General features: G+C 31.8%; 1 protein-coding gene across 7 annotated transcripts in view; it reads right to left on the bottom strand.

Moving 5' to 3' along the window:
- The window catches only part of CCDC82 (coiled-coil domain containing 82), a 54288-nt gene that overhangs the window by 25265 nt on the left and 4740 nt on the right, over window positions 1-24283 (bottom strand). For all 7 annotated transcript variants that reach the window (XM_074304452.1, XM_074304455.1, XM_074304453.1 and 4 more), the window contains 6 exons: window positions 22288-22503; window positions 20317-21065; window positions 19567-19765; window positions 17101-17193; window positions 12980-13104; window positions 11579-11749 (listed from right to left, as the gene is read on the bottom strand). In XM_074304452.1, coding sequence (XP_074160553.1) covers window positions 11579-11749; window positions 12980-13104; window positions 17101-17193; window positions 19567-19765; window positions 20317-21051 — 1323 coding nt within the window. In that variant the 5' untranslated portion in view covers window positions 21052-21065; window positions 22288-22503. The remainder of the gene's footprint in view (window positions 1-11578; window positions 11750-12979; window positions 13105-17100; window positions 17194-19566; window positions 19766-20316; window positions 21066-22287; window positions 22504-24283) is intronic.

The raw sequence follows: 24283 nt of genomic DNA, 5'->3' as shown, positions 1-24283 counted from the left end.
CCACTCTTTTTGTTTCTTTTTTAAAACACATTTTATTCTTCTTATAGTTTTGTTTCATGATTTAAGGATTCGGTTAATTTTCTAGATGTTTAAACCAAACAGATAAACCTTTTAAATTCACAATTAATCTGTTATTTCACTGATTTGGAAATTCCTTCCAACATTAACAATAACAATAAAAACTATTAAGTAATACATTATGCCAAACATTTCCACTAGGTGCTAGAGATGCAAAGGCGGAAATGAAACTACCTGTACCCAAGGAGCTTGTATTCTTGGAGAGAAGGGATAAGCCCTATGTAGAGCATATACATGGTAATAAGAAAAGGGAGGTCACTAGAAGTTAGGAGGGATCAGTAAAAACTGTATAGAAGGTGATGCTTGAGTCGTTTTGAAAGAAACAAAGGAATCTTGAAGGCAGAATTAAGGAGTGTTTTCCAAGGATAGAGGAGAAAACCCACAGAGATGGAAGACAAAAAATGTGATATGGCAATTAGGTGGACAGTTTGGCTGAACTTTACTGGGCAGGACAGGGGGAAGTGCTTAATAAGGATTGAAAGATAGGAAAAGGGTCATATTTTGATGGGTTTTTAATGCCAAACAGAGGAATTTATTTCATTGAGGAGATATTTTATCACTAAAGCTTATTAGATAGAGTTTTAGTAGTGGAATGGTACTTCTCACTTAAGTAGCTCTATATGGAGGATAAATTGTAGAAGGGAGAGAGATTTGAGGCAGGAAGACTAATTAGGAAATTACTGAAGTAGTCTAGTTCAGGAATGATGAAGGTGGTTGCTTGGTAGTAGCTATATAGATGAAGACAAAGGGAAAGATGCAAGATGCTATGGAAGTAGGAACAATAAAATGTTTTTTGACAACTTATTGGATATGTGTGGTAAATAAGTGGAGTAAAGGATGACTCCAACATTGTAAATTTGAGTTAATGAAAGTATATCATGACAGATATAGGGGAAATAAGATGAGGGGTGAGTCTGGGGGGAAAGGTATTAAAATTGTATGATACAGACTGCAATTAATCCATCTCTGTATCTCTTCTGCAACTTGTCCCACTGAAAAGGAAAAGATGGGAGGAAATATTAATCTTATTTATTGATCATTGTTCTGGTCTCTAGAGCATATTAAAACTATGAGGAGATTTGGAGAGTAGGATCTGAGTATCGGGGGAAGAGAGGAATTTTCCCAATGGTGGGTATCTGGGTCATTGTTAGGTTCTAATTACTCTGAGAAGTTGATTCCTGGAGTACAAGGAAAAAAGTTGTTAATTTGTACAGAGCTGAGAGTGTGAGGTGATAATGGGAGAAGGTGTAATGCCTTTGAAACAAGTCTCTCAAATGGTATTTCAGGCAGGGTGGGATATAATCCATCTTTCCATTCTTCCACTGGTTAGTTAGGAATTCTACAGTCATCTTAAAGAGACCACATTAGACACGTTCTCAGAAGCAGGTAAGAACGGGGTACTTTTGCCATTTCTATTGTCCCATCCACCCTATGTGTCTTTTCCTTTCTTTGATCTTCATCTTCCCTTTTTCCCCAAATCTTTTGTTCACTTCCTACACCAGCCTTACCTAGTTCTGAAATTTAACATTACTGACAGTACTTACTTATTTATTTATTTTTTTGGCTAGGCATTTGGGATTAAATGATTTGCTGAGGATTACACAAATATTAAGTGTTAAGTGAACTGCATTTGAATTTAGGTCTTCCTGACTCCAGGGCCTGCACTCTAACCACTATAGCACTTACACTATTCTTAGAATACTGTCCCATGTTCTTATATTAATTCCTTTTGCTTCTATCTTCTATGCATATTTTTAAAAATTAAAATTAATTGGTGATATCTGTGTGCATCCCTCTAATTTTAGAGTTCATTTAGTCCAATTGGAGCTCAGAGAAGTCAAGTATTTCTCCAAGGTCACACAATAATTAGAATCAGAACTCAGAATTTTTGCCTCCCATATCTAGTTTTCTTTTCACTATGCTATGTTACTTCATGTATTCAAACTTTTTTGTAGTATAGACTTTTAAAAAAGCATCAGTAGAAAAAGTGTAGGGCTAAGTTGAAACACATGGACAACCTTTGTGAACCAGAGAAATCATTAATTTTAACTTAAATCCATAGCATTTGGTTATGCTTTTTCTTAAGTTTTACAGTTTTTTGAACAGGTTTTGAATGAATTTTTAAAAATATATTTTGTAAAGTTTTATGAATGGAAAATGGAAAAATTTTAATTTTATTTTGCATAAAATATAGCCTTTCAAGAATCATAAATTTTGGAATTAAAAATCCATAATTCAAAACTTTAATAGACCTGTGATTTCATCAATGTGATTATTTCCTCCTACAATGCAAATTACAAACCATTCATTCCTTTTCAGGCTGTGCATATTTGTTGCTGGTTCTCCCAGAATTTCTCCATATATTGATTTAGTCAACATGATGAAAGCACTGTTTTCATAACTTTTAACTTTTCTTCAGTACAAGTATAATAATCTGAATGTCCATTAGTTATCCCTGGCTTTCAAAACATTACTGGCCTAATTGCTTTTCTCGTCATATATTTATTACTTGGGTGAAATTTTTTTGCTCCACTTTTTATAAACAAGTCATTACTGGGACTATACTTCAGCTTACTTATGCCTACAAGTGCCCTATAGGTTACCCAACATTTTGGGCCTTTAGATACTGTTATGTTCCATATGCCTTTGTATGACGAATACAAATTTTTAAAAGATGTGTTTTTTTTTAATCACCAGTTGAGACCACAGAAAATGCTGAGAATTTCTCAAATGCAGTCTGATTACTCTAATTCTCCACTTCATTTCTTGGTTCTGCTCTAGTGCTTGACCAAGATACAAGATGCTGATGAATGAACTGAATAGTGTCTACCCAACTACATTTAGTAGCCTGGGCAACACATTCCTAATTCATTTAATTCTAGTTTACCATATAGGGGAAGTATGGTATGTGTGTGGTGTGATGGATAAAAAGCAGGCCTTGAAATAAAAAAGATAAGAATTCAAATCCTGCTTCTGATAAATAGTGACCTTAAGTAAATTTCTTTATTACCCCAGGAAACTAAAACTGTCACTTCCACATTACATTAATTAGACTTCTTTTGGAGAGGCAGTTTTATGTCTCCTAAAGCAAAAGGAGGGAAAAAAAAGTCCCATTTCACTTATTTTTTTCCAAAGCAGAATGATGAAAAAAAAATGTTGGCTGTGAATCAATTGCTTGTACTTGTCAACACTGAGCTTTCCAGGATGAGTCACTCTTTAGCTATTGACCTTTGTTTTTACAAGAGATATATTTTTGAAATAAGATGTTTATTTGCTTCAGTCCGTCATATTTCTAACTTTATTCTCTCAGATAAAGTATGAGACAGGTTGCCTTGAAATAAATTGTTTTATAACATGTACAATTGAGCACAGTCACCTGACTCTCTCACAAAAATATTTACCTAACTAGTGGCTCCAAATCTAAAGGTTCATTATAAAGTATCCAAGAATCCATAGTCAAACCAAAAATTGATATAATTTTTATATCTTATAACTGGGCTTCTCTGCATCCAAGCAAAAACCAAAAATTGATATAATTTTTATATCTTTATAACTGGGCTCTCTGCATCCAAGCAATACTTTTATTCTTTCTCAGATGATTCCATATCTCACTCCCTGCTACTTCTCAAAATCTCTATCTCTAAATCTATCCACAGTACCTCCTATCCTCACTTCTTTTCACTTAGTATCTATATTTCTTACATATCTCTCCTTTGTCAGCCATGATCTTGAAAAAAAAAAAAAGACTCATTGCTTTTCACTCCTCTGCTTTCCTAAACTCTTTGTAGTCTGGTTTCTGACATCACTCAATTGAAAATGCTCTCTCCAAAGTTAACAATGAGCTTTTAGCTATAATATCTGATTGTCTTTTTTCAGTCCTTATCCTTCTTGACCTATCTGCTATATTTGACACTGTTGACCTCTTTCTACTTTCTGGACTTTTATGGCACTTATTCTTTTGGTTCTTCTCCTACATGTTGACTGCTCTTCAGGCTCCTTTCTTGATTATCACCCAGACCATATCTTCTAATTATTGGTATTCTCCAGGACTTTCTCCTAGACCCCCAACTCTTAACTCTACACTGTTAATGACATCATTAGCTCCTATAGGTTTAATAAAAAAAACTCTCTCTTTATTACTCTTTTATTATTTATATATCTGGCTCCAGGCTCTCTTGTGAATTTCAATTCCACTCTATTAATAGCCTAGTGGGCATAACAAACAATGTGCTAAAGACATCTCAAACTTTATGTCGAATACATAATCTCCATCCTCTACTCTAATCCATCCTTCTTTCATATTTCCCCATTGAAGGCACCAGAATTCTTTCAGTGTTTTATATTTGTAGCCTTGGCATTATCTCCAACTTTTTACTGTCCCTCACTCCACATATCTAATAATTTGTCAAATATTATTAATTTTCCCCACTATATTACTCATGTTTAGCCCCTTCTCTCTACTACCTTAGTTCAGATGATCACTTCTTGCCTAGATAACTGCAAAAGCCTCTTAACTAAGTCTTCTGCCCCAAATTTCTCCCTAATTCAGTTCATTCTTTATACTGATGCCAAAGTAATTTTCCTCAATTGGAGATAACTATCAAAAATTCTACTGATCTCCCTTTGTCTTTAGAGTTAAATATAAACATGTCTGTTTAGCTTTAAGCCCCTCACAATTATTTTCTAGCCTCGTGGATCACTCTGCGATGCAGTCAAACTGACTTCTCCATTGTTCATCTCTCATCACCATCACCTTTTTTTTTTTTTTTTACAGGGTGTCCTCCATGACAGAAGTGTTCTTCTTAGATCTGCCTCAGAGAGTATCTTTCTTTAAGATATTGTTCAAGTACAACCTTCTACATGAAACCTTTCCTGATCCCCTTGTTAGTCTTCTCTTCCAAACTTCCTTCATATTTGTTCCATTTATATCTGTCATAAACACATATATATATATATATACATATAAATATATATATATATATTTACGTTATTGTTGCATTAGAATGCAAGTACCTTGTGTGAGTAAGGATTGTTTTAATCATTGCGTTCTAAGGGGTCAGCACAGTAAGGGACATAGTTTATGCTTAATATTTATTGATTGAAATTTATGTTTTGAGAAAGATGCTGACCTGTATTGATAGAAGGAGTCCCATCACTATGGATTTCTCTGTACCAATGACACAGGTCTAGTACCTTTATCTATGTAGAAACATATCTATGAAGATGGATTAATTAACTCAACAAGCTACCTATTCAGGGGCATGTCATAGTTTGGACAATATATATTTTTCACCCACTTTATTTGTAGATGGTGTTAGACCAATCTTTCATAATGCTGTAGACTTTACTAAAAAAATTGGTCACATCTACTGTAGGAAAACTTTTTTTGCTGGCACTTTACATAGGACATTTTCTATGGCAATAGAAACGACTGGCAATCATCTAGCTCTTTTTCCATATACTTTGGAACTAATAGTAAATTTCTTAAAATCAATATATAATAGATCCACTTAGGACAAAAATTTCTGTCCTCAGCTAATTGTGTAACCATAAATATGTAATCTCTACCATTATGATGAGATATCACCTTCTACCATTTTAGAACACTACCCACTCAATTTTATACAAGAATTCCTTGTCCATATAGTTTAATAAATACTCCATTATATCCATATTCACTTAAAATGCTTTTAAAAATATTTTGTGAGTCTCATTGTGGCATTGTAGATTTTATCTTTTGATGCTGGTACTAATTGGACCAATCCATTTCTTTTTTCTGGTTATACATGTCTGTGATGATGTATATTTTATACTATCTTTATAATATATCTTAAACCATAGCAAAGTCTATGTTTTTCATTTTGTCCATTTCCTATTTTGAAAGATTAATTAATTGTTTATTCAGGTTATATTGTAGCTGTGGTAATAACGAGAAGGTATCTTCTCAGTGTTATTCTTTTTTCTTTAGTATTTACTTTGATTTTTTCTCTAACTAGCTATAATCTGATTGTACAGTCAGCTGATTTTAAAATGACTCCTGCAGTTGTAACAAATGACTAAGTATGTTAAAATATAGTCGAATTCATGTTTTATGTTGTGTTTTGGTACTTTTTTACAATATCTACCTCTTCTTGAATCAAATATTCATAATGTATAGGTTTCTGAGTATCATATAGTTCTATATTTCTTAATCCCAACATATTTTCCAATAAGCCTTAGTTTCCTCTCCTCCATCTATTTTTGCATAGAAGCTACCAAGTATGAAGGAATATATTGAATTCACTTGGAAGATCCTGCCAAGTTTTTCACTGAACTAATTAATTCTAATTTTTTATCCTCTGCAATGGAATTTAGCAAATAAGTTGTAATTATTTTCATGGTGGCTTCTTTTCTTATGTTCATGATGGCTCAAGAGGGTCATATATTTCATGAAATGGTGAATCTTGTCTTTTGGTACATGATAAAACTAACCACATTGACTTTTTATGTTTGCTTGTTTGCCTTTCCTAGAAGAGCTTGACATCCCTCAATTGAATTGTAACACTGTTTCAGCCTTTCTTTGCATGTCCAATACTTAGTGTAATACTGACACATGATAATCACTTTAAAATGCGTGTTTATTGATTTCACTTACGGAAAATATAATTATGTGTGTTGGGTGCTATCTACAGTTGTGTCCAATGACTCTTGATCACTGGACAATTCATATCATCAATGAGATGACTGATGCTTATAGGCAGTATTCATAGAATTCTCTGTCCCCTTTCCTACCCCATCTGCCACTCTTCATAATAGTATTTAATTAGGGCCACTTAGTATTTTTATCTGTGTTGCTACAGGAAAAACAAATTGTCACCTAGTAGCCAACCTTCTGGTGGTGAACCTTTTATAACAAAGGGCAAAAATATATTATTTTAATAAACTGTTCCATTATAAGACAAAGGAGCAATGTAGTTACAATGAGTCACCTTCAACAAAGGGCAAAGATGAGGGGAGTGGGCTCTTTATTTATAGAATCTGTTTATTCACATAAATACACACCAAATTTGTGGATATAAATCTTATAAAAATATTCCAATGTTTTGTACTTAAAACATTATAATTTACTAAGATGTTAAATTTGAAAAACATTTTTGATATCTAGAGATCTACATTTTAAGTCAAACTATTATTTCTGAAATTTATAGGCTCTAGTTATGATGTCTACTTTAAGATTTAACTGAGAATTTTGGTACATTATCTTACATTTTAATTACAGATATCAATGTTCTCACCCCCTTTTCTGTTGTATAATTTTGTTGCTATGTGTTAAATTGTTAAGTTGGGGTTAGATTTTTAAGAACTAAGGACTTTGAGAAACTCCATCTTTAGTATTAAAATAAAAGCACGTTAATGTCCAATGAATATTAAATAATAACATCTGTGGAAAGCTATAATTTTATTCTATTTGGATCACTATGGAATAAAAAAACTGGAATTCTAAATATAGTGGAAAAATGACCTTATAAAAGAAGATAAAGCTTCATGTATATATTTTAAAAATAAATAAACTAGGCTCTTAGCTGCTATATATTGTCACCAATAGACTTATCTGATTCTTGTTTAAAATTCAAGACCAGTTGATGGAATGGGGGACTTTGGAGAGAATATTACATAATTAGCAATTAAAAAGTGTCAGTAAAAAGCTCATATAAAAGAAATAGGATTATCCTTTTCCTAAAATAACAAAATTTCCCTCTCCCTTCAATATATGAAAAGCATCATATCTAAGGAAGCTACATCTATCCACATTTTTTTACTAAGTTTACTGAATTTTTCAAAATACAACAGAAGTACTTTATATTATACTGATATTGTTAGTCTAAACTAATCCTTACCTTATAGGCTTTACCATGATAAGTTCAAGTTTTTGTTATATATAATTGTAGTTCAGGAGACATAAATTGACTTGAAGTATATCTGAATTCATGTAACAAGTAAAAAATGTATGTTAAAATGTAAACACAACACTGGGGACACATTTTATAATAGACATCTATTATGTTCTAAGAAATTTAGAAATTCTTTATCAAGATTTTTGAAATAAAACATACTAGCCACTTTGTAGAATAAGGTTATATTAAAGGATGTTAAAGAAAAATTTAAGAATAGTAGTTTGGATAGGCAGAGTTCTAATCCAGGAGGCTGCTAATAGAAGTAAAGAAGAAATGTGTTATCTACTGAAACTGAAAAATCAAATATTTTTATTCTTCTCTCCAATTTAAAAATTAGCTATAAAATATTTCCTTTACTTTGTGGAAATAAAAAGCAACAGATTTAGACTTGGGAGAAATAATTTGAGGCAGGTCAATATTTATTCTATCTAATTTATAAAATTAGATGGATCAAATGTTATAATATATTAAAATATTTTATAATTACAAAAAAGTTTGTCTTATTAAGCAACTTGTTTAAACCTCTTGAATTATCCACTGTTTTATCTCAAAAGCAGTCACAAAAATTATCCTAGGCAAGCTGTTATAATTGCCAACAGAAGTGCTTCTGTGGACAACTTTGGCATATTAAAAGAGTTTGCAATGCAGATATGACTAGATTTATAAAATGATGCTAACCCTACTATTTTAAAGAAGGCAAGGAATTATAGAATTTTTAGTCTTCATTTCTGGCAAGATTATAGTTGGAATTTTCTTCAGTCAACTACCAAAATTCATTGCCAAATCCTTTGCAACTGCAATTTTATAGAATACAACAAAATATGTTTCCTGTCAAAAAAAACAGTACAAGTACAGAGAATATCCAGACTACACTTTCATTCTTCTTATGAAAACATGATGGTAATAGACCTCGGCTGAGAATATTTTAAATTGGTTGCCCTAATTGGTTTACCAATTTTCTCTCCCATTTATTCCACAACTGCCTAGTCGGTGTCCTTTTACTCTGTCATCAATAAAGTATGGTTACACAATATAAGAGGTACTCCACTGCTTAACTAATTCAATGCTATGTTTTTAGGTGGAATAGGGGTCCTTTCTAATTTGGCATCTTTCTGTCACATAGCAAGAGCCCTCTGTTATGTGCTGGGGCTATAAAAACAACAAAAAAAGGCTTTGCCCACAAAGAATTTATATTCTACTAGGGAGGGAGAATAGATGAGATGAAATGTACAAAATAAATATGTATATCTATGTGTGTAAGATATAACTGGAGAAATAAGGAAATAACTTGTGCAGGAAGTTATCACAAACTGAGTGATGAAGGAAGCAAATGGTTCTAAAAAGCAGGGGTGATGAGAAAACACTGCAGGCATGAAGGACAATTTGTAAGGACATGGAGGTGGGAGATGAAATATCATGTATGGAGAATACCAAGTATACCAAACTGGTGTATGACAGGAGTAATATGAAATTAGTCTGGAACATGGGTTCTTATGTCATAAACTCTTTTGGTAACCTGGTAAATCCTAATAACTCTTTCTCAGAATAATGATTTTAAATGAAAAATGTAAAAGCCCCAGAATTACAAAAGAAATCAGTTTTGTCAAAATATAGTTATCACATTTTTCTTATTTAAAGGTAATGGACCCCAAATTAGGAACCTTTGTTCTATAAAGACAGGTTGAAGCCAGACTCTGAAGAGTTTTAAAAAGCAAATAAAAGAATTTGTATTTTATTCTAGAGGTTAATAAGCCAAAGAAACTTTGTGAGTAATATTTTCAGATGTGTATTACTTGAATACCAATTTAACAGCTGTGTAGGAGGAGTGGAGAGGGAAGAGATTTAAAGAAAGCAAACTAATTATTAAGCCACCATAATGGTTCAGATGAGAAGTGATGAATATCTGCTTCTCAGCCAGCCCTACTAATTTTAAGTCCAGAGATATGGACCAATATAGAAGAATCTTCTTCTGTCAATGAAGAAGAAAAATGCTCATGACTGCACTATGTGGCTAATCTTGGTTTCTAATTCCTAATGGCAGGTAATACTTTTCAGTGATACAGCTGTATCTCAAGACATTTAGATCATGGATATCTTCTGCCATAAAAGTGAGGGAACTTGGTTTTCTTACATTATGGATTATGGGATGTTCAGAGAAGCCTCAATAAAAATGTTGGTCCTGCTTAGTCCATCTCCATCCCTTGGAAATGTATTTCTACACAAATTTCTATAGCTGCTCTTCTTTCTCTTTAGGTCCAAAACCCTACCTTGTTAAAAACTGATGTTTATCTTTATCCTCTGTTTGACTTTCACCTATCACTATGAACGGATCCACGATCAAAGAGATGGGAAACTTTTCTGGGACAGGCTTAGGATTAGCAAACATGATATATAACAAGGTATTTTTAATTCCACAAATATATACTGTTCCCATGTTTGATATTATACTGGGAAAGACACATGCTATATGGTTGTCTACTAACTCATATGTAATTTATCAAATAAGTTCATCAGTAAAAGTAATACATAAAACATTGAGAAAAGCAGAAGTTTTACAATAATTTATTTAATAAACCCCCCTAATTTTGAATTTGCTACCTGCTATGAACATTTTGAGCAGTATTCATAGCATACATTCTCCATAGGAACCTGGTCAATCACTGCACAAGAGTTATGAAAAAACATATTACCTTACATGACAGAGAAATGCAGGCCTTACCACACCGATGACTGGCTGGGAAGAACTAAAGAGTTCAGAATTGGCTTTTCAACTCCAGAAAATGGAAATGCTGATTAATCTCAAGGGACATCTCTCAATTACAGACATTTTTTATTATAAATGTAGTACATTTTAGACATAGATTTTCCCCCCAAAATGCGTATAAATAGGTTCTATTTGGGGGAGGAAAGATGCACATTTCATTGTTTTAATTAATTAAGATTCTATGTAATAAGAAACTATTTTTGCTAGCTTTACTCATTCACTTGATATTTTCTATTGAAGTCCAAACAAGGATAATAATATAAGTGCAGTCAAGATTTTACTTTATAGCAATCTTCTTTAAGATGTATCTTCAGGAATATGCTGCACTCAAAAGCAAGAACCCTTTATGTATTTCTTAAAATATAACACTATGTTATAGATACTTCTGAAATTATAGTTTCATGTATTATAAAATGGATTAATTTTTTTATTAATAAGTTTCTATTTGGTGAATTATTTGCAGTAAAATTTTCATCTTAAATTAAGTACACCCAAAGCATAATACTTTCCTGAACTGTCTACTTTACAACCATTAACCCTCTCAATCACTACCTAGTTAATATGTATTTATGGAACATAAACTTTATGTTCATATTAGCATAATCAGAATATAAAATGGAAAGTAAATTTATTGCATGAAGTCATCAATTTATTCCAGATTCAATCAGATAGTAACTCCTAGTACTGTCCTCTCCACTTTGAACCTATATTCTTCCATTGGTTTTGATAGTGACAGCATGTTTATTTACTACAAAATTCTAAATCCTACCTATTAAACACAATTTAGAAGAAAGCACATTACCTGTTTGTCATGTGACATGAAATCATCTGTTTCCATGGTCCTGTCATTGTACAATTTTCCTGATAAATGTACTGTATATTTACAGTATCGATGGAGTCCACAGGCCTGACAAGAACAATTTTCAGGAGTTCTCCAACGGATACTTACATTAGGATAATTTTCCACCCGCTCCTGAAAACAATAAACAAATTAGTGAGTGAGTGGTGTTTTTAAAAATAAACAAATTCAAAATGACTTCAGAAATTATATAAAGAAAACTAACAACAGTATTTATTCTTCTAGTACTTAGTACAGTGTCTTGCATATAGCAGGCATTTGATAAATATTTGCTGAATGAATAAATTCATAATTCATTACTGAATGCATGTAAAGAAACACAATATTCATGAGAAAATATTAATATATTAATTTTCATCTTCTTTTCAAATTATAAGAGTTGATAACAAGTAGTACAATTGAATGATTTTCTCAATTAAAGAACTAGCAAGAAAAGGAGGAAAAGGGACTAGATAATCCACAAAATGGATCTTCTACTTTAAGTGTATCAAAAGTTGGTCATCCTACACTATAACCAGTGTAACAACGATTCCAAGGAGAATCACAAGTTTCTCATGCATGTTAACTACATAGGGAAAACTAGTTAAAATATTCCTTTCATTTGTCTGTTCCAAATGCTAATACAACCTGTATTATAATGGAAATGGTCTCTGTCCAATGGCACTGTCAAAGTTCTTGGGAAACAAACAAAAGGGAAGGGAAGTTTCATTTGTAGAAAAGTTGTAATATAATTTTAGTGCAAAATGTTAAGGTATAAACTGAAGCAATCTGCTGTATTTCTGGACACATACCATTTTATGCCTGCCAGATGGCGCTGTAGTATAGTATTAGTCCTTTTTTCCTTTTCTTTTAAAATTCCTTTTAAAATGACCATAGCTGTATTTGTAGATTTAGGATGGGAACTTCCTAAAATAACATTGTATTGATAAAGGATGAAAGGGGAAGTCTATTTCTCCCTTGCCATCAGATAGCCAACAACATACTAAGGACGTGTAAAATAGTTGGTCTTCAGAACAATACAAAATAAAGTAAGATTTTCAAGGCATATTGGCTAAGTTTGGGACCTACGTTATATTATGTTCAATATTAAATAATTTAAAGTTAATCAGCTATGAGTATAATTTAACTAACAATTACACACAAGCAAAGTAATTGCATATAAAATAATCAACATCTTCCAAATATGGGAAGAGGAAAAATAAGTTGATTTTACTACATTTGAGCATGGTCAATAGTCTTGAATACTTAAATGCAAATAAGTAAAGGAAACATTTCCTTGGGGCTAAGATAAATCTACTCTTTTCTTTAGGATCTTCATGCACTAATGATAAAGAAACTGAATACCTTATACTGCTCTTTCCAGCGACTTCTGGAAACTAAGTTTTCTAAGCGAGGCTGAACAAAGCGGCCATCCAAATAATGAAGAGATGTTAACATGTCTTGTGCATATGACTTTTGCCTTGTGCCATCTAGTGAGTCAATTTAAAAAAAAAAAGTGAGCAAGTAAATAAATAAACAAGTAATTTTGCAGCCATGAAACATTTAGAAAACTTTATATTGAAGGATCTCTTCCCATATTTTCAGGCAGATTCCATGATTATTCAGGAAGAACAAAGTATATTTCGAGAGAAAATGAGCTATCAAACTTACTTTGACACAACGGATCCGTGATCCCATCGATAAAGGTAATCTCTCCAATAGAACAGATCACAACTCTTCCACGCCTGCTCATCCTGTACGATTTTTGTCCATTATTTTCCATAAGTCCTCCATAGAGGATCTATTCAAAATGCTGAAGGCCTTCCTATGGTTATTTTAATATTTCATGAATAGCAGGTAAGTACTCAGATTGTACAATCTATAATTTCTGATTCTACTAAGTCTGGTCTAGTATGTTTTCTGGGCTTGTGTGCTTATGTTTACCACTTACATACAAGTTATCACTAGGATAATATAATAAGCCTGTTTATAACCACCCTGCCCCTTTCAATTGCCCTTTGAATCACCTACAATTCTGAATCTTCCAAGGTCATGATTTTTCATGATTGTCATCAAAATAGCAAGAAGAGAGTACTGGATTAGAGAAATAGGTTTGTATAGCAGGAAGCAGCTTGGGATCGTTGAAAGTACTGTGCCATTTCCCATGTGTGATCCATTTCAATCTCTTCAGTCCAAGATGCAAAGCTGGATGGCTAGATTAATTTATTGAGCAGAACATCTAATTACATTTTATAATTTATACAATATGAATTCTTCAATCATTTGTTTTCTTCATATGGATTGTTAAAATGATTTATTTTGAATAATGTATCTCATTTATGTAGCTTGATAATGTTTCATAACTTGATATACTCATGATATCATCTGCAAATAAAAGCATCAAGAAAACCTTCCTATCTATAAAAGAAACTCTTGTCTATTTGGTCTTGGTGCAAGACATTCTCCAGGAACATTTTTAGTGAGCACATCTCTGTTTTATGTTTTACTTGATATTGGCATATCAAGGATTACTAAACAAAGTTAATTTTGTTGATTATCAAGGATGCTTTTATATATGTATGTATGGGAGACATTTTGAGGAAGGAAAAAATTTAAGGATGCATTTTACTCTACTGAATCAATTTTTATTTGAACCTACAAACACAAAGAAATCTTATATTTTCTCTCTCAACTGTGTGACTGCAAAGATGTGGAATGCATAAAAAAATCACCTATAAAAACCTATCTATTCCTTTCTTATGTTTCCATCAAACATACCTTTGTGTATATATCTCATAAAGATTTTATAAAGCGAAAAGTAAGCATATGATCTGATAGTTGATTGGCTCTTCTTATTCACTTTGCATTGGTTAAGAACATCATCCACAATCCTTCCTATTAGTTTTGAAATTTCCACTTTTAGCTTTATTTTGAAAAGATGAACTTTGAGGTTTTTTTTTTAATGTGATGTAACTTTTAGCATAGATTTCTTCAGCATTTAGGAAGACCCAAATGCTATTCCTATTTGTATCTTGTTCAGTAACATTACCAGTTTTTCACATAGCACACTTAGTACTATGGTAGAAGAATCAAAATGTGATAGTTCTACTATCACTGATGATAACAGACAAGTACAAGAAAGTTGGAAAACTGATGACATTTCATATTTATTTGGTGTCTTTCCAATTTCCTCTATGAATTCTCTTGAATCTTCTTACTAAGTTCTCTGCAGGATTAGTTTTATCCTCCAGTTTTTCATTATTTTGTTGGAGTGAACGTACTTCTGGGTATTCTTGCATCATCTTGTTCCATGTTTTATAAATGAACTTATAGCTATTGTCTTCTACATACCTCCTTGCCTAATTTAGAGATTCAAGCATTGGCCAACTAGGATAGCTTCTGGGCTCTTTTGGTTCCTTATTGTGGCAACTATTTTATACTGGTTTAAGTTCTCTAATAAATGATAACCAAAGTCAATGTCTTTGCTTTTCTCTAGTTCCAATTTTCAGATTCAATAAATTGTTTAAATAAGGTAAGACTAAATAACTATGATTGCCTGCAGTGTTGTCTTCTCATTTTCTTTATTCTAATTTTGTATTAGTGCTAACATTTGCTTTAAACAGCTACTGACTTGACTGTACAATGACCAGTGATTCTCAAGCAATTAGTCTTTTCCTCTCTGTTGAAGATGCATTTAATGTCATCTTTTGTGATGCAGTTTGGACATGGGCAGTGATTTTCAAATTTCTTCCTGAAGAACTTATTCAAGATATATAAGCATGAGGCTTCTGGGTAGTTTACAAGACTTTACTTTCATTCCTAATCCCATATTTTTACCTTCATACCTTGTGCTCATTTTTTAATTGAAATCACTGAGTATGTTTACTTAATTCAGAGAATCATGTCAAATTCTTCATAGAATTTCTCTAACTCTCCATACTCTGCAGCAAATGTTGACACAGAATCTATAATTATCTTCATGACAGTCTGCTTATGTTCATCATGAGCACTGCAAGGCAAAATGCCCAAGTAGCTCATGAAATAATTCTTTTGTTGTCTTTGGGAATACCATGAAACCAACTCCATTATCTCCTTTATTGATCTCTTCAAGAAAAAACTTGTCAACAGTCTTTCATTTTAGATGAAACTTCTTTATATTTTCAGACTTCAATTTTTTAAAAAGTATGTCATATACATAGATATGGTTTAATTTCTCTAAGAGCCTATCAATTTGGTTGTTGGAGTAAAGTCTCATATTAAAAGTACCAACCATTAAATTAATGTCTCTATACAGTCTAAATACTGTGTGATTCTTAGTACCCCCTGCCTCTTTTTCCACTACTGTAACTGTGGAAATGGAAGTGAGCTGCATAAGATGAAAGACCATCTTTTACTTTTATGTTTCATAGATCAGCATGGACAAAAAATTCATCACCTAGAGGCCAGCCTTCTGGTGATGAGCCTCTCTGTACTTAGCTAGGCTAGTCCTTGGACAGCAGACACAGTCTGTCTTTGGGACCATACTCGAAGCCTTTCCAGCTTGGTAGAACCTGTCAGAGCTTGCGCTCCGCTGGCATAGCCTTCAAGAACCCAGGGTCACCTCCACACCACGATGAAGCATCAGAGTAGGACTTTTGTGGAGGAGAGCTATCAAAAAGAAGTAAAAATCACACTATCAAAAGGAAGTAAAAATCACTTAGTGTCCCAATGGTAAGGAAGAGGTCTCTAGTTTGCTTTGTAAAATATCTTGCATAGTACTATATACAATTTAGTATTTACCAAATACTTTCTGATGGTAAGCTGGCCAAACCAGATGTACAGGATTGCCACTTTATCTTCTTTCTCGTTTCCTTAATGAAAAGATCTCTGAGTTTAGGAGAAGCAGTAGCTCAAACTCCAAAGGCAGATATTTAAGGCTCTCCATAACTTTCCCACCTAACCTTCCTAATATTATTTCTTTCTACTTCTACTAAACCTACTGTATTTGCTAAGCTAGGTTCTTTCTTATTCTTCAAGCCTAACATACCTATTCCTCATCTGATCATGCTATTTCTCTTTTGAGAAATATGTCCTACCTATCTATACGTCTAATACCAGCTCAAGTTCCATTTCGTCCAGGAAATCTTTCCTGGCTAACCCAACCCATAGTGATGTCTCCCTCTTCTGAATTCTTATATCCTTTTGTCTGTAATAATTATTTAAGAATACATTGCTTTATATCATTATTTAGTGATTTCATATATTTTGTTTTTCCTATAAACATTTGAAAGCAAAGACCACTTATTCTTAAGTATCCCACTTTTAAAATGATTTATATAGCATTCTGAACATAGAGTCTAATAACTATGTGTTGATCTGATCTGACTTTGATGAAGCTGTTTGTGGGGTAAATAAGGAAAAGGTCTTAAGGACAGCTTTTCTTTTTTTCAAATGAGAAAAAGAGGGGGAAAACACATGTTAAATGCTATTAGATACTATTCACTTACCATATAATGTTCCCAGAAAAGTATCATCCAAAGCATTGATCAGAAAAGCCTTGACAACTCTTTCAAAATGAGTGTAGTGGTCACTGAAAGAATCTGTAATGTGTTTCAGATAAAATTTAGAACATAATATCAAAAATTTTATATATATGTATATATATGAGCATATGTAAATCCACCTTTTGATTAAACTTAAAAAATAATCAGCTTACTAATATTCAAATCCCTAGGATATAGATAGATAGATATAGGACCTGGTTTTAGCTTCCTAATGTCAGTACTACATTCTTGATGTGCCCAATCATAGGTCAAGTACTGGAATCTCAAATCTCTTAACTCCAAATACAGTATGCTTGGCTGCCATCTCATGCTATCTCTCCAGAAAAATCTAGTTGACCTTGAAAAAAAGAAAACTATACATTAGGGTTCTGAATCCTTAATTAAAATGATTTTTTTTAAAGTTAAAAAAAGGAAAGCTTAACATTATTGCCATAATGTACAAAATTACTCTTGAAAATATACTAAAACTTGTTTGCATTAAAATGATGTCTAACCATATAGGTGGGACTTGATAATTTTTTCCTACTTTTTCTATTTCCTACTTCAACTTAAGAAGAATTTTTGTTAAATATAAATGCCATACAAAAATTTGGAATATGACACGAAGAACAAAACTTTTCCCACTACTCTTTTCAATCCAGTACATGTTGGTTCTAGATAAGAGAGAGGATAAAAAGGAAAAGAAGTGGAATATGTAAAGACATTAATTATATAAGGGCTTAAACAAACGCACTGCATATTATAAAAACCAGTAAATATAAGCTGGACATACCTGCAAAAAATAATAGTTTTTACAGCATTATAAAAAATAACATTTAAAAAAATTTTACTACAACTAAATGATTAGAATTCTATGGAATAATAACAATTTTTATTCAGAGAATGTTGTGCTAGCACTTTAAGAGAACTGATAAATGAAAGATAAATATTGCTCTGGTGAGAATAGGTATCATTAAGAATTATAAGCATACCATAATAGTGTTATAATAAACATGATAAAAAGACATGATCTAAATCCTAGCCCTAAAACCAGATGGACCTTAATCCTAACAGAGAAACTTACAAGTAGAATCTCTGAACCCCAGTAGCTTCTTATCACAGAGAATGTAGTGTCTACTTTTTGTTTCCCCTAACCTCTCTGAGCTGTTTTAAATATGAACCATCTCCAAGATCAGTAGCTAATACTATCTAGTTAATCAAGAATATATCTCTGTGGGGGAAGCATATAGGATATAAGTTGATTTGAGATAAGGATCTGGTTTTGTAACACATATGGGTGAAATCTGTGAATGAAAAGCAAAAGTTATATGAAACTCAAGTACCATGCATTCCAAATTAGTATGCAAAGCTCAGAGGGAAACAGGGAGAGAACTACATTTTGCTGGAGTGCTTCCAGAGTTCTTTTAAACTTCTGTGGAAATTCTTTTCTTTCATTTATATTCTTTTTTATATGTAGATTACTATGCTGGTCAGTTCTTTCTATTAGGATTTTTGAATTTCTATGCTAACTTATATTCTAGAGATCAGTTTAATCAGTGTTTAATATTTCCAGCCATTCCAAGTATACATGCCTACTAATTTACATGGTTCTTCAGGGAACCATGAATTTTCCTGAAACTTATATTATTCTTACTTCTTAATTATAAGGCTTAATCATCTGAGTGTAATAAGATATAATTTAACAACTTTCATTATGTATGTATCATAATGTAAAATATAAAGAAACAGTTCATGATATTTTTTCAGAAAAAAAGATTCACTAGTCTAACAATCTGTTTATTTGACACAGGTAATAAAATTAATTCTTTCTATCTTTCAATAGATAGGGAGAGGTGAGAGAGCAAAAATTTAATAGTTAATATTTGTTGGTTAGTTTTTCTGTACTGTTTTTAAAAAACATATATTCGTCACAAAGAATGCCTTGCTAGGCAGGGGAGGGAAAATGGATAGATTAAACAAATAATCTGATATTTTAAAAAAGCTATCAACAGAGATAAAATAAAAAAACAGTATGATATTAATAGGATTACTCTGGATTACTCATGCTCAAAGACAACAGGAATGGTAATAAACTAATCAAGTATCTAAGAAATTATTAAACCTGAGTTCCAAATTTTGGCTAAGCTTCTGCCAAATATATAACAAGGCAGCAGATCTACTACTATTCAGTTATCCTCATTTAAAGTATTTAAATTCTTACTTGTGCACTAAAAAACATTGCGAAAAGTAAAATGTCTGAGCAAGCAATATACTAGATACCTAAGAGAAAAGACTGATTCTATTTAAAATCGGTATTCTTCATCATTAGTTTGGAAAGTGACTATTTACAAAGCCAAAATAATGGTATATAATGATTAAAAGTTATAAGTAAAACAAAAACAAAACCTCTATCCTTAATATTTAACTTACAAAGAGAATTTCGTTTCACTAATTGAAGCTGTGATGCAGTCATTTTTTCTCCTGATTGGTTTTGATTTTCTTCACCTTCCTCATCTTGAACTACAAAACCATCAATAATATAATCATCTCCTTCCTCATCATCATCATCATCTTCATCATCTTCCTCATCATCAAGATCACTATCTGGTAAAGATTCCTCTTCAGAATCCTAATTAAATTAGAACATGTAAATTAGCTACTTTTATATCTAATATTTTACTTTTAAAAAATTATAATATTTTAATATGAAAGTGAAACACAATACCAATTCATACTTCTAAGCAAGATAAGAGAAATTAAGTGAATTCAAGACTTAAAAGTAAAAAAGACTCCCTTTTCATATATATATGTATATATATATACATATATATATATATTTGAGCTTTTAAAATGAAGACTTTTTTAAAAGTTTCAATGATACAGAATGATTGATTGAAAATGAAAGCTTTAATAATAAAAGTTGAAAATTGAAAGGACTGTACAAAACCAAAAAGCAGCCTTTAATTTTTAAAACAGAACTGATGATGGATTGGCTGAGTCTCATGTTGTTATGACAAATAAGAAACTAGATATGACAGTGTAGTCAAAAATAAAGTAGAAATTTTTAAATAAGAAAAAAATGATAATTTGACTCATTGAAAATATATGATAATTAACACTTCTTTTTGATAAAATGCAAATATTCTTCAAGTGAAATTCAATTAAAAAAAAAAAACACACCTCAAAATCTCTACCACTATTGCGTCTCTGACGAGATCTTTGTTTTGAGAGCTCTTTCAGCTTCTGGAGTTGTTCCTGTTTCCGAATGGCTGAGCTTTTTTCGGATTTAGGAGGTTTCTGATCCACCTCCACTGAAGAACAGTCATCATCCTCCACTATACGACGACGTTTAACATCTACTCTTCTAACTAAAATGTCACTGTCATCACTATCATCACTGTCATACATCACAGAAGACACCCTCTTTCGCTTTCCTCGAGAGATGTGTTCTTCTTCTTCTATATCCTCCTCTGTAACTATTTGGTCACTCTGTTGTTTAGAATCAGTTGGTTGACTTAGATCCTTTTCATAATCTGTGTTAATAGTCTTACATTTATTTTCATTTTTTTCTTCCTCATGCTTTGAAAGGCCACCACTCTTAGTTATGTGTTCTTTGTTATTTTCTGCCTTATTAGTTAAATCAAGCTCTTTATCATCAAGCTTTTTATTACTATCAATACTTTCATCACTGTCATGACTTTCATCACTGTCATGACTTTCATCACTGTCATGACTTTCATCACTATCAACACTTTCATCACTATCAAGCTCTTCATCACTATCAAGCTCTTCATCACTATCAAGTAACTGTAAGATATTATTTCGTTTAGTCCGTCTCCAGTCAACCCGGGATTTCAACGCTGGCACTTGAGTCTTAGAATTATTCCTTGTTTCATATCTTCTAACATGTACCATTTTCACTTAAGCTTCTACAAAAAAAAACGTTATTAGGAATAATCTCATAATAAAAAGATGATAGGTTAAATTAATAAATGTATTTATGATGCTAATTACATTAATTGTGTCATTATGGCTATTCTAAAAAATCATACATAGTACCCTTGTAGTATTGATAAAACAATCACTCACCAAGTAGGTAATGAGTGCCTACAATATGTATATGCCTACAAGATGCTGAGAGGGCTACAAAAAAATTTAAGATGTATACCCTATGTTTCAAAAATTTATATTTTAAGTTTAGAAATAAGAAAAACACACATAAAACAGTTAAGTAACAGCATCCATGGAGATTATAGTTTAGTGCTATAATAAATGATTCTTACATTAATACTACAAAAGTTCAAAGATAAGGGAAAGGAATTGAGGTAGGAATATCAAACACTCTGTACAAGATACAAGATTTGACATGGTCTTTGAATGGCTGATAGGGTTTGGATAAAGATAAATGTTGAAGGAGCCATTCTAGGTTGGAAAAATAGCAAGAATATAAGCTTGATGTTAAGCTAGAATATAGTATGTTTAAAGGACAATGAAAAGACCTACTTAACAAGGGCAGAGAGCTTTTTCTGAGTTCAAGGGAAAGTTTTGAAGAAAAATATTGTTTTTAGAAGTCTTTAAATGCTAGGCTGAGAAGTCAAACTTCAATCTGTCAATATTGATTTCCTCAGCAGGAGATTGAGATGAACAATAGCTGAAAAGATCATACAACAGAATAGAAAAACTACAGATAAGCCAATAGAATATTTAGATATCAAAACATTGTACCTTATCACATCATCTTTACCAATAGGTTTAATTTATGGTTGAGGCAAGGCATTGTGTTGTTGAGGTGAAAAAGTTTAACATGGAGATAGAGAACAAGACAACTGCCACAAAACATTGTCATAAGGAGGTAAAAGAGAAAAACTTAGTTGATAATAGAGGTCAAAATAGATGATGATTAGCAAAGCAATAGAACATATAATCAGGATGAGCTGCTAAAGTCACTGAAAACTATGACATTGACTAAAGTAGAATTCACACACACAACACCTCCTTCAAAGGTATCACTTTGGGAGTATTTTTCAATGATGATACTATTACTCAAAATATTTGGGGATCTCCTCATTTGATGCCTTCAAAAAGTTTTCAAATCATGTAAGATAGTCACTCTCAGTACTTTAATGACAAGTCATTTTTTGGATCACCTACCTTATTCACCAGCCTTGGCTCCAAATGACTTTTGAATCTTTCCAGAAATAAAATCCACCCTCAAAGGACAAAGATTTTTGGCGTTGCTACAGGTTACAAAGGCAATTCCAAAAGAGGTATTTCAAAAATGTATAGAACAACAGATGCATCACTAGGGCCTCCAAAGTGACTACTTTGAGGGAGGCAATCCTTCTCTGGATATAGGATCTGGTATGTCTGTTAAAAAAATGAGTTATGTTATTTTATAGTCACTTCTAATAACAAGATCAATAATGCTGCTAATGTCATATACAAAAAATATTGACATAATAATGTAAGTATAAAACCAAATATAATTTTTTAGCCTGTCTCAACTATGAAATCTAATATAATTTTATTCAAAGACACAGTAATAGATAAAATTAATAAACTTACAATTAAATGTCACTCATAAGTTAGAATTCAGTGTAAAACTATACAAAGTAAATAAGTTCTGGCAAATGAACAAATACAAAAAAATAAAAAAAAATTAAAGTTGGCTGTCTCAGCAACTAGAATGATGTTATAAATATTAATTGGTCACATTACATAACTAAAATATCTAATATGGTTTAGCATCAATTAATTAGTCAATCATTATAAATACTTGATAGTTGTAGTTGCATATCAATTATAGTTAATAATGTATTTATCTGAATAAAACTCATTATACAACAAAAAATGAATGCATTTGTAATAAAACTTTTAATTTTTTCCAAAGTACTTTTCCATAATACTATTTTAATTCATGTAAACCTTAAGAATATTATATCAGTGTGAGTTTCTCTATTATAAATTGAGAAACAGAGAAACTAAGTGACCCCTTTCCCAGATAATAGAAATGTAGATAAGTAGAACCCCAAAATCCAGGCTTCAAAATGACAAACATCAACATTATTTATATTTATAAATATATTATATTTATATATATATAATGAGAGAACATTAAAATAGTCAGCAGTTTATATATCAATCTTACTAAATTATAATTTCAAAATAAAACATTAGGAAAAAATTCCTTAAGTCAAAATTTAAAAATTAGTTAAAAAAAAATTGGTGAAGCCATGTAAGAAATGGTGATAGACTTCCATAAACATTGCAAAAACAAGAAAAGAAAGAAGAGTAAAAGCATCTTGTTAAGGTATCTCTAACCAATTACTTTGTGAATCAAGAAAGCAGGTAAATCAGATTCCTGATAAAGGGGCCCTAGGTTGAAAGCTGGTTACAATCAGGCTAGAATCAAGAACAGAACACTGGCTTTTAGCAACTTTCCAAGCTAAATAAACTTGATACATTTAAACTAACATCCCAAAGGTGAGCTTAGTTGCCTTCTTTGACCAGGGAAGAGGAGTATGTCTAGGAGCAACATGTAAGAGGTAGATGAGAACTGTAATTTGGAAGGGTTTGTGCCAACCATCATCTGAAGGGAGGAGTAGAACTAACCTTAAGAATATAAAAGTTTTTCTCTTCTCTGTGTATGTGTGTGTATACACACCCAATTTCAGGAACGTATTAAAAGATATTTTTTGCTTCACTCATCTTGAGTGTGTCCTTTTTGGGGTTCAGGATTTTGTTACCAATAGATATCTCATAAATTTATGTAAACACTGAAAATCACTGAGCAGAGAAAGAATACACAGCACTGATGAAAATGTGCATATCTTGTCAATACCATATCACTGATTTTCAGTATTTATGACATTCAAATATAAATTTCAATTGAGGAAAAAAAAAGATAATTTTTCAAATTAGAGTTTGGTCTCCAAATAGTGAATATAATTTCTTTTGGGGCACTATGAAAACCTATCACTTAAGAAAAGTTCTAGCATACAATAAACAATAAATAGTTGTTAATCTCTAAAGAATTCCCAGACAAGTAATCATTTAGCTTTTCTTTGAAGACTTTTTCATGAAGGAGAAACAGTACACTTTTAATCCTCAGAAAGTTCTTCCTTATTACTGAGCTACAATTTGTCTA

Source organism: Sminthopsis crassicaudata, chromosome 3 (assembly GCF_048593235.1).
Source record: "Sminthopsis crassicaudata isolate SCR6 chromosome 3, ASM4859323v1, whole genome shotgun sequence".
Lineage (NCBI taxonomy): Eukaryota > Metazoa > Chordata > Mammalia > Dasyuromorphia > Dasyuridae > Sminthopsis > Sminthopsis crassicaudata.
Note: the sequence above shows the minus strand (reverse complement) of the source record. Positions and strands in the feature narration are given on the sequence as shown.